General features: G+C 42.1%; 1 protein-coding gene across 1 annotated transcript in view; it reads right to left on the bottom strand.

The window, feature by feature from the left end:
- ext1b (exostosin glycosyltransferase 1b) overlaps positions 1–12428 on the bottom strand; it is a 78045-nt gene that overhangs the window by 2740 nt on the left and 62877 nt on the right. The window contains exons 5-10 of the mRNA XM_066675930.1: positions 9705–9837; positions 8241–8359; positions 5246–5341; positions 2777–2866; positions 515–675; positions 78–249 (exon numbers count right to left, since the gene is read on the bottom strand). Of these exons, the coding sequence (XP_066532027.1) occupies positions 78–249; positions 515–675; positions 2777–2866; positions 5246–5341; positions 8241–8359; positions 9705–9837 (771 nt within the window). The remainder of the gene's footprint in view (positions 1–77; positions 250–514; positions 676–2776; positions 2867–5245; positions 5342–8240; positions 8360–9704; positions 9838–12428) is intronic.

Genomic DNA, 12428 nt, shown 5'->3' with positions numbered 1-12428 from the left:
CCCATAAATAAAAACCCTAATTCATATCATAAACAGAGAATGAGAAATCAGAGCCAGATACGAAGTCTGACCATCACCTGTCCCATCATAGTCTCCTTGTACTGCTTCTTCTGGGTGACTTTGATGGGCGGCAGCTTGGTCACAGCTGACACCAGGAAATTCATCAGGATGTCCTCACAGTTGGCAAGCTGGTCCACCATGTTCTTCAGGCTGCTTGGCAGGAAGTGTGTGTACAGGTAGTGGTAATATCTGCAGAAGAGAAAGAGACGGAGTTAAAAACAGGGTGGTGCAGAACCTCAGTAAACACTCAGACTGACCACCATCATACTCGGATATGAATTGTATGGAATCTGCTTCAGGAAATTGTTGAAGATAATATTCCGCCCTCTTAATGTCAGGCCCTGGATTTTGATTCATATTTATAGTCCCTGTGCCCTGTGATCAAGCAGTAGAACCAGTGAGGCGTGTGATGCTGTACACAATGCTGTGTGAATACAGAGCGGTAGGACAGTACCTGTGGTAAATAGCGGCTCCAGTTAGAACCATGGAGTAGTCGTTGGTCCATTTGGAGGTGTAGCCCCAGCGCTCCTTATTACTGTCCCAGAAATGACTACGGGCAGGATAACCCACAATCCTCTCTGGGAAGCTCTGCCACACTGTGAAGGCAAAGTCCACCTACAGGGCACAACATTCAGCACAGACCCATCATGAGCAGATAAATCAGGAGGTCTAGGATTGGATAAATAATGAAAATATGCATGTGATTATAATTAGGATGCAAAGATGGATTCAGATCATAAGTGTACACCAGCAGAAAATAAGGTACTGTACAGAAGTGTACTGCTTATGTTATATACATATGGTTCAATAATGTTCCACAACACTGGGCATTGAAAGCTTACCCTTGAGGACACCACCCCGTTGAGCGAGAGTACAGCACTTTAAGGGTCACTGGACACACAACTACGAACCTGATCTACACTTTCAACACCAAAATAAACTACTTTCCTCACTTACTGAGTTTGTTACAGCACTATTCTCAGACAATCTGACTGTATATTGCCGCAGATCACAAATGCCAAAATATAATGTGCTGCTCTAAATACAGAAATACCTCACCGTCTTTTACAATGGAAACCGTAAAGCTAACATCTGGACCAGATGTGGCCAGGAGAAAACCACTCTTACAACGTAACCCAACTGTGAGAAATTTGCCCAATGCAAGGGGGTAACACCAATGCAAGCGGACACGCGGACACACACACACACACACACACACACACACACACACACACACACACACACACACACACACACACACACACACTCACTCACCCAAAGGCACTGCTGTTAGATGCCCTCCTTTTTCTCAGATCAAAGCTTTTAAACAAATAATTACTGAAACACATCAAACGCAACAGATCCCAAACCATGGCTGGATATAAAATCAGCACTGAATTAAAGAACAGTCTTACAAAACACACACACACAACCCTGCTGCTAACTTCACAGAAGGAGAATTAACAAGACCAAGCACTAAATCTAAACAGCCAACAGCTGCACTCACAGATCTAATGCCACACCCTTCTTGAATATATGAAGTATTTTTTTGGGACGCAAGAAGATGCTTGATTATAAATAATACAGAGAGGGTCATAATATAATACATATATAATAAAAAATGCATAAAAAACTTAATATACAAATACTGGGGTCATTATTTATTTTATTTCACCTGTAGATTTGTAAAGACCTTTAATGATATCAGATATTTCACACAGATGTGTCTTTGAACAGTTTCCTCCTAATGACTGTGAAAGCACTAATGACTGTACTAAAGCAGGATGTTGGAATCTAATGCAGTGTTTCAATGAGTGGTGCACAACCAAGGGCAGTTAAACAGAGCAATGTCTTGCATTCTTTTCCTCTGGAACATGAGAGAGGGAAGAGCTACTGCTTGTTCTCAAACGCCACTGGACAGACAGCGCAAAACGTGTGGAGCTCTCTACCTGTCCAGATCTGCTGTGCCTGCTAACAGATGCCGGCTGTAACTGGCCAACTGTGCCTCCGTGGGCTGCCAGCCTCAGACAGCTGTGGCATCACCAGGGAACAAACTGGCGAGCTCCGGATGATTGGGCCAATACTTACACACTGCTGCACCACTTATTTTAGGAATGATTTATTAAACAAAATGTAGCTATGGTTTTAACCTAAAGAAGCATTGGTCTGATCACACAATTTTCAGTGCACAGTTTATTCAAATTCTGTTCAAATAAAACTGTGTATTTCACTTTTAACACAGACAGAGAAATGGTGGCTTTGTGGTTGGACAGTGACTTAAGGAACAACATTCTTTCCACATTTATTTCATCAAGGACAGTGTCACTGATGCAGACGCAACAGACTACATGACTGCAGATTCTAAACTTCACATATGGTGTGAGGGAATGAGCGAGCGTGTGAGCGAATGAGTGAGAGAGAGAGGCAGAGGTGACATGAGTGATAACAGTGGTGAGAAAGTGGAAGCCCGGAGGGGCCAGATCTTCCATGCTGACACAGCTCAACTCAACAGCTCCACTGGAGTACTGCCAGCACTACCCTTACACACTCGCTCGCTCGCTCACTCACTCTCCCTCTCACATGAACACACAGCCTGAGGAGGGATGATGGGGTAGCGAACAACTGAGGAGGTGAGGGAGAGGAGAAGGGGTGGGCTGGCAAGCTCATAAATTCCGGAGTGTTTTGTGTTTGTGAAAACTGTGAAAGAGTGCCTTACCTCTGTGGTGGAGAGCACGGTGTCCTCATCTAAACTCAACACAGCATCGGTGATGATACTCTCATACGGCTGAAAACGACTGCTCATCACCTGGAGAGAGAGAGGAGAGCACAGAGACGAATGAAAAGAATGAAAAAAAATAAGTGGGTGTGTGACAGAGAATGGGAGAAAGAGAAAAACAGTGGGATAACGAGGAGGGGTGATGGAAATTAAAAAAAAAGGAGGAGGAGGGAGAAAATGTGAGAGAGGAAAGAGGAGAAAGAGGGAGGGGAGAAGAGAAAGGCAAAGAGAGACAAATGGAAGAAAGAATGGAGCGGATAAGAATGAGATTAGAGAAAGAGCAAAAAAAAGGAGGGGGTGAAAATAAGAGAGAGAGAGAAACATGATTACAGCTCTGTTTACAGGTGTGTTATTAGATGCTGCTTTGGTCGTTTCTAGTCTCATATCAGTTTGGCTCAGAGCCGCATCAGTCTGATAAGATTCTATCTTTGTGGGAAAAGAAGGAAAATACGCTCTGCACATTCCTCCTGCTGTCCTGTTGCAATATTCATAGCTTTTAAATATTTAGCTAACGCATACGTGTGTGTGTAACAGCGTGAAAGCGAGAATGTGTGTGTGTGTGTGTGTGTGCGTGTGTGCGTGTGTGCGGGAGTAAATGAGGATAGTGTTTCTCACAGTGTGAACAGGTCAGGGACACCAAAATGCTAATGAGAGACACAGGCCTTAGAGCAGTGAGTAGGAACACAGCTACGTTAACTTCTGGACTAAAACAAAACCACCCACACGATACAAACACACACACACACACAGACCACACACATCCCAGCTTACAAACACAAAACAGTGGAAAACGCACTCCTACACAAACTAACACACATACACACTTCAGGTACCATAACAGAACTGTGCACAGGAATATAAAGTTATCATCGGTGCCAAAAAACAACCAAAATAAGAGCTAGTTCCAAACGCCTTCCGAGCATCACTTGGGTAGAAACACAACCCTAGACCAATTAGAGTCCTTGGGCAACACTGTATTCACCTACATATATTACACTACAGATTCAAAATTACAGATTTAAAATCATTGTGATGCTCCACTGAGCTGTAACAGAGAATCAAGCCTCTGTCTTTGCTACTCCAGGCTCAGCACTGCAGAAACTGCACTATGTAACCTAGCTTTGGAGGAGGGTAGGGACATGCATCTTCTCTCTTCCACTTCTGCAACTGTAGGGGAAGTTCAGGAGCAAATCAAACAAAAAACAAATCTTACCTAGTGTTGCTTTAAGTAACTGTAAGTCACAGTGGATAAGAGCATCGGCCAAACTACGTATAACTGTAATTACATTTACTGCCATGATTGTACGTAAACCTCAAATAACCCGTGATTATTTTTTTTCAGTTCTTAAGGTAAATGCTGTTTATAAAGTATATCACTCTACTAATAGATGTTTTTAAAAATGTTTTCAGGACTGTGATGACATGGTTTTATATCACTGTTGTTGTATTAAACAGCATCTCCACAGCTTTCAACATATGAATCATGCATCACACAGTTCAAAGTGCACTAAAGACATGAAACGTACTAAACTCGGAGCCGGCTCCAAAGACGATGAATATTTACAAGTGCCCTATAATCACAGATGGTGGCCGTGACGTTCAAACTGTGACACATTCAGCAAACTGAAGGAATGTGCTTGAGTTGAATTCTGCCTGAAGCAACTCTCTCTCTCTCTCTCACACACACACCTATATACAAAAACAAACGTACGTAGTGGCATGGGGCTACACTGTCAGTCACGGCTCAAAGGAGCTGCCACTGTTCCCCACACACACACAGCTCTGTAAACAAGACTGCCACAAGCACAACAAACCACTAGCGTACTGGCACCTCACTCTCTGCATCCTGCAGCCAACAGAAACTTAATCCCTCTCCACTGCATGGTAAATGTTCAGAGTGTGTGTGTGTGTGTGTGTGTGACCCTGAGCTCTAGTTCAGAATTTTGTCGAGACATCTACACTGGATAAGGTCAAGCTTAGTACCTTTTATCTGTGTCTCTCACTATCACTCCTTTCTTAAAACGTAATTTAACAATTATCAGATTAAAAAAACACGATTCAAGGACCTTGGAAGTCACTAGTCAATATTACGTAGGTAGTTACGTACTGCTGGTGTGGATGCTGTCAAATACATTACAACCTGGTGAATGTATGCTAGCAATGACATGCTTTAATAATGAATGGCATTCCATGAAACAGAAATGGAAATGAGCTGGAATTTAAGAGATTAAAAGATATATGGGGGGAACCAAGCAGCACAGAGATTCAAAACGGCCTAAAGAATATGATAAATATGTATGCAGAGATGACAGTATAGCTAAGGAAAAATGAACAAAATAAGGGTGAAGTCTTCAGTGCAAACACTTCAGCACAAAGTGTGTTATCAATGATTGTTTTTGGAAGACCCACCTTGTTCTCTCCTTCAATTACGATGACGGGCACAGAGGTGGCAGGCCATCGATGCTTGGCAGGTAAAGGCTTGTCGCAATTCCACAATACAATAATCTGAAGGAGAGGCAAAGAGAAAAGTGAGAAAGATCAGCAACAAGGGGAAAGGGAAAAGAGAGAACAATGAGTCTGAAACATTATCTGGAGGAGGAGGGGGGGGTCATGTGTGATTATTTCTGCCTTTTCTTTCCTTTTCTTCACCCATTTTTCACCTGAATTACTTTCAGACCTTAGGGAAGACGTACAGCATGATTCAGCCATCCACCTTTCTGAGGGATATTTAGATTAGCTGTAAAATATTGTACTAATTGAATGAGCTGCAGTGCATATCCAAAAATAGCTGGAGTGTGACGCTTTCAGAATCCGGGTAAAACACAGAGTCTTCTCTTAATTCACACATTTATCTTCAAGTGCTTTAATGAATACCACTCTATCTGTGACAATTAATTCTTTACACGAGCCACTAATATTCATGCAAATCAGTAAAATGGCATAAACAGCAATATGGCTCGCTTGAAACATTTGCAAATGATAGAATCCCACCTTCTAACTAATTTATGTTTTGTCACCTTGAAGGTGTCTGAGTAATTACAGCAGGCTTTGGCGATTGGCTTGTCTTTTACATCGACTCTCATAAATGTTTAATGTGGAAGGCTTTACGGTTGGAGCGGCTCCAGACTCCACTGAAATACACTGGTTGTGGGTCTGATCTGGCTGCTGAGCTCACAGCAGCATCCAAAAACTGCAACTAGGGCTGGGCATGGATAGTGAACACGTGTATATATAAACTCATCCTAATATTCAATTATTAAATCAAGTATCTGAAAGATATAAAAATGCTGGAACACAAGCAGTCGGTGCTACATTTAACTGTAAAAATAAACAAATCAAAATCTAATTTTCATTCTATTATCTCCTTGAAATGGATGGCAAATCTCAAATATTTTCATGCTGGAAAAAGCAACCAAAAACCATGTTAAATCACAAATATTCCAATATTTAAAAGGCCCAAATATACATCGTCTACAGCACAGGTTCCCAAAGCCCTAATCAGAACAGCCATCTTGTTGGGAGTCTTTCCTGAAAATGTTTCTTTTAGGAAGGTGTCAGAAAACACAACGCTAGGTTTAAAAAACACATTGATGACACACTTTTTACTAAACGCTGATGGTAAATGGTTGTTAACAACGGAACTCATAGCTTCTGTGATTGGGAACTGTGTGAAGCGCGAGGCAAGCAGTGGCTGAGGTGTATTTTTAACAGTGATTAGCTGTGGCTTCCTCTGACGCTAATTGGAGAATCTGAAAGGCAGATGGTATCTCTATCAGCTTCCCCTTGTTCTGGGGGTGGAGGTATATGTGTGTGAGTGTGTACTTCTCATACACACGCACACACATTATCTCTCTCTCTCTCTCACTCTAACGGTGGCTCACAGCAGGAGACCCCCACTGTTAGAACTAGCTTGCCAGAACTTGCTCAAAAGTGTCTCTCGCCTTCTCTCTCTCTCATTTATTTATATCACCCCCTTCCTCCAGTTCCGCTGCGAGGAGGGGGATCAGCCTGATGAAGGGAAGCAAAAGAGTGCTCCAATAATTGCTACTCCCATCCCTGCACTTCACTTGAACGAGACTGCGTTCAATTCAGAAAAACAAAAGCCAAGGCTTTCTGCAGCCTCGCTGTTTCAGGCCTCCTGCGGGGCAGAGAGGAGACGAGTGCATTTCGCTTCACACAGTCAACAGGGATGCCTTGCATTTAATCCATCGGTCTTGCTCTCCTCCACTCCATCCTTCTTTCTCTCCCTCTTTTGCTCGCTCTCTCCCTCCCTCTTTTCTTGCCTCTCGCTCTGTGCGAGGCGGAAAGGAATCGATACGTTCTGGTTCCCAGGGCTGCTAGCTTCGCAGAAGGTGATGGATACCATGGAAACACACAGGCGATCGGGAGGTCCGAGCTGTTATTCAGTCTCAGAGGATCAAAACGGCTTGCTGCAGTGGGGGCGGCAGAGACCAGGCATCCACATGCACAAAGATGTCACTACAAAACACTTCTGCTGCAGAACGCATCCAATTCTCCTTAAGAGGGAAATAAACTCTGGGCACGGAAACCACTGCAACGTGTACTCAACTTTTGTTGCTGCCATACAGCAAATCTGCAAAAACCCCAGGGCCAGGCGCCTGTACATGAACAGACACAACCCAGTCTAAGCGTAGATGTGACATAGAAATTGTAAACTTTTGACATTTGTACACAATCTCAAGAGCAGTAGCTGTGCTAAAGTGATGTAGAAATGCCATAATAATAAAAACAGATTCATGGTCTTATACGCAGAAGCTAGTCACAAATTTCTTCTACGACTTTATTGTGTTAATTAAATTGAGTTCAAGTTCAAGTCAAAAATTGAATTTTTTTTTGCAAAATCAAGTCACATTTTGCACCGCAACTTCTCACCTATGTATACGGCCCTGAGAGGTGAGAGCTACTTTGCGAAGATTCTTTGAGCACATTTTGGACGTCTCTGCCTCCATCTGTCTGCTGTCACTGATAAAGTCTTGCTGTAATAGGCTTTTAAAACACTACCATTTATTTATGCCTAGCTTTAAGAGGCGGAGAAAATTCGAAGTAAACCTGGCTGCCACAAGTTGCTCAAATATTAGTAAATCAAACAGAATTTATAATCAGCCGCGCACGTTTTGGGCAAAACTCCCATTTTTTGTATTATAAGCTCTCAAATGCATATGTATGAGGCAGAGAAGTATATTTTGAAGTACATGGCACATGAAGTTTGCTCCTAGTCTCAAACTCTAGTTTTTATAGAGGGTTGAATGTTATTCGTTTGAAACTGTTGCAACTTGTGTGGACATATGGACACAGCCCTAATTTCAGGTCTTCACAGTACGTTACTCAGTCATGGCCTGTCTCTGTTTCTGTTGTGGTTAAGAGTGGAGGAGTCTGCTGTTACCTGAGCACAGTACTGAGATTTGGCGACCGCCACCAGGAGCTTGAGGATGGGCTGAGATTGGGACACCAGGGGGGTGACAGCATGAATCACTGCGGTGAACTTGGAGTACGGTTTGATTCCTGAAACAACACAGGGAAACTTGTAATTACATTCGATATAATCAGCAATCACTTATCAATGCCACTGTGGAACCTATTCAAGTCATAGATCCCTGATTTTCCAGATGAGGAGCTGCTTCTTTCAAAGCTATCCACAAAGATCTTTGGTGCCCTTTCTTATCTCCTTGCAACAAAGTGCAGCAGACCATTTGACTTCATATGTCCTCGGGCCTGTGTTTTGGGGCTGAAATGGCAAAGCTGTTCTACTCATCTTACCAAATTTAATTGCTGCTCTAGAGACAAATGCTTAGACAGGACAGCATAATTCATGTTTGTTATAGCACTTTTTTTCTTTTTTAATTTTAGCACTAACAAGAGGTGCTCAATCAGCAGCCTTTTATTGATTGCAGTGACAAGTAGCACAGATTAAGATAGAGGCATGTGTGGGTGCATTAGCAACAGCAGCAATGTATGACTCCAGTCTGCAAATATGGATTTTGCCATCCAATTACTCTGGCCAAGTCAATAATCTATCACACCACACAATAGGCCATCACTTAGCTGTGTGTCTAAATTTGGAAATGGCCATACCTGAGTGCCTCATCATCTCCACCAATTAAGAAGTGCTAGGACAGGAAATTCAGAAATAATAAAGCAGGCCAAAAAAAGCAGCATAATGTAGTTTACTTAGTAGATGAACTTTTATGGACCATAGCATTTTTATGCTCTGAAATAAGGCAGGACGAAAAAGAGCATAATGAAGGCTATAGATCTTACAGTCTATAATAATGGACCATTGCATCATTCACCTGTAAAAGACCTGAGATTACTATTAAGAAAATAAGACACTCGAAGCTCTTTTAAAACCATGCCATCCATCCCAACTTTATATACTATGTGCCATTTATTTAATCCCCTTTATTTTAGAAAGACCCGGCTAAATAAGCATGAAGAGCTCGTGTCTTGAGCTTAATACCACAATCCCAAGTGTTGAGTTACTAGTCACTTTATTCTTGACCTATCTACTTAACCCTTGTTTGTTTATCTTTGATTTATTTTTTCAAATTTAATTTTATCTTAATCGGTGTTCTCAGCATGGAACTGAATATTTGTAAATTCACTAATGCACATATTTGTGACTTTACACAGGTATATATCTGACTATGTATGTGTGTTTATGGTTATCTCTGCAAGTGTGGAACTTTCACTGTCAGTTCAAACCAACACAGACAACATCAGATTCTGCTTCTCATTTCTGACCCTAAACAACCTAGTTCTTGCCCAGTGACAACACTGATGCTTAGCAAAGCTCAAACTCCATCTTCAGCAGTACATTTTCAAACTTTAGATCTCTAAGGAGTTTTACCAAGGCCAGCGTAGAAGAAGGGGAAGTCTCCCAGGTAGGAAGAGTATTGGGGCAGAGTGAAGAGTCCCCCAGGATGGCTGTTCCACATCAGACTGCTCCGGGCCGTGTGCTGGAGGACCCGGTCCTGAATGATCTGCAATCACAGGCGAACAGAAACATTAATTCAGTCTGGAGCTGCATTTACATCAGCCTTTAAAAGACTCAGTAAGGAGAGAATTACAGTTAATTACTCTGTCACTATCCAGAGACTGGATATATAGAATTGACTTCAGCTGAATAAATTGGTGTAACGCACAATAATAAACGTGTCGAGGCTTCACTCGAACATGTCTAATTGAAATGTTAAGCGCTCTGTAGCCCTGGCTCCATAAACAACCAGCTGCGGTATTCCCAGGTCTTGGTGCGTGCCAGCGAGTGGCTGCTACTGCTCGGAGGAGCTATGGCTTCAGAGGCCTTGAGTAGGGCCCTTAACGGCCAATAGCGGAGGTAAAAAGAGACATAGATTGAACTGATAGTTTTTGCAGTTTATATGGTGCCCCTGGGTGAGGCGGCATGCTGGCGCAGTGACAGCGTAATCGTTGGCAACTGTGGAATCGCTTCTGATAGGGGGCTGGATGGCTCAGCGATTGTGTGTTTGTTGTGGATTCTTAATGCTAGCCCTGAGGCGCTTTGTAATACAACTGACAAAAAGGGGGCATAAAATTTCATCTGAGGTGGCAAAAAGGGTGGAAAAAGCTCATTTCAGTGTATCTCCCCCCACCCCTGTTTTCTTGCCCCCCCCGAGGCCAGTCAATAACCATTTGACTCAGCTGAAAAGATTAACTCGTACTCCTTTTGCCCTCACAATAAAAGCACTTGTCATCTTAAAAATGCAATCTGAAGAAAGGGCTGAAAGGCCGTTTCTCTTGCCTGGATGGAAACTCTTACGCCTACAGGTTCTGGCCAGACCTGAAGGCACGTGATTGACGATTCAATTTCGCGGAGGAACAGTTGCAATCTACCGAACGGAGCACGATAAATAAAAACAACAGCTCGGATAGCCTCAGTTATGGCTACGACCCTGCGGGTCCGGCTCCCCAACAACGACCCTGTCCTTGGAAAACAGGCTGATGGCTGTGATTGGTTGATTGCTACCAATTCAGGACAGCAGGGCTGTGGTTGGCTTAATGTTGCCTGTGATTGAGCAAGCGCACATAGAAAAGCAATTATGCAGTGGATATGAGAGTTTTCATTGCTATCTGAGAACACAGATCTGGTTCAGCCTGGAAAAAGAAAGGCCTTTAATTCTGGATGAAAGCAGCTCAAACCAAAGTGCTCTTATCTCTGACTGAATTAAAATCACTTACTAATCATTTCTCCTCTCCTTTTTTTCAGTTCCACAAACATATCAGAGCCACTCTGATATGTCCAGCATGACCTGCACTTGCTTTCTGTTGAGTGATTATCACACTAATGACTTGATAAAAGCACATTATAAATTGGATGGAGTTAAAACATCAGACTGATGAGAAACTTTGAAATAAATCAATTATAATGTTCAGTGCACAGTATATTATCACAGTTGTGAAATGTAGAAACAGGGCTATTTGCATAATCTCCACTATAAATGACAGGATACAATATGTGGCCTCTTCCTGGTTTAGGATCCATTATGTGTCTTATTCAGATGCAAGCTTTTCCTGGAAAGGTTACTGTATGAAATTAAATGCATTTTAACCATTTATTTAAATAAATAATAAATAAAAAACAATACACAGAGAAACAAGACCCAGTATGGAGCCCTGTGAGACTGTGTTAGAAATGTGTATGTGCTGCAATCCACTGAAGCCTATCGGATCTGGAGGCAGTTGTAAGCTGCATTCCTTTTAAATGTTCATATCACGTTACAGCATCAAACGGATCCACAATGGTAAACAGAGAACAGAGAAGCGTGATGGCCAGGCAGGCCGCCTTGAGACACCAGCTTGTGAAATCAATTACATTCCTAGTCAACCCTGAAGCACCCTGAGCATTGATCTTACCAATGAGATGGCACGCAGGGAGAAAATGACAGTTAACAGCATCATTTATTTCCCTTTTATCACTAATAGGGCTTGAATCTAACAATTTGTAGAGGACAGAGAGAGAGAACAATTACCTTAAGGTGGTCTAACAGCTTAACAGGAATTAGCAGGACTGTTTTCACTCTCAGAGAGAGCCTTTACATTGTAATCTTATTATGTAATGTTAGCTGTGTGGAAATGCCCGTTTCTAAAATACATCTTAAAGCTTGGCAATATTCAGTTCTGCCAAGAGGACATTTAAAAGTACTTATGTAAAATTTATACTGTGTCATGATTAATGTCTATAGCGAACAAAACGAAACCTAAAGAGAATATGTAAAGTTATACGTTTTGAAGAATTGTAAAACAACAAAAGAAGCCCACAATTATAGAAATTTGCATAAAAATATCAATGTGGGGGCAATTTCCTGCACCATAGACCTATCATGAGAAAATCTTACAATATAAGAGACATTGCGGTCTGCAACAGAATGAGAGGAGAAGATTTTATTGCCAACATCACATACAATGTCATATGCAATAAACTGAATAAGACCACTGCTGTCTAGTGTAGAGGCAGCAGGAGAAGGCGGCCTCATGCTCAGAGTATCCTGTGTGAAGTGCCGATATAAAAACAACACAGAAAAAGTGCCTTCTTGCAAATCAGCGTTACAATATGTGT

Source organism: Hoplias malabaricus, chromosome 6 (assembly GCF_029633855.1).
Source record: "Hoplias malabaricus isolate fHopMal1 chromosome 6, fHopMal1.hap1, whole genome shotgun sequence".
In the NCBI taxonomy this organism is placed as follows: domain Eukaryota; kingdom Metazoa; phylum Chordata; class Actinopteri; order Characiformes; family Erythrinidae; genus Hoplias; species Hoplias malabaricus.
This window is presented reverse-complemented; position numbering and strand designations above follow the sequence as displayed.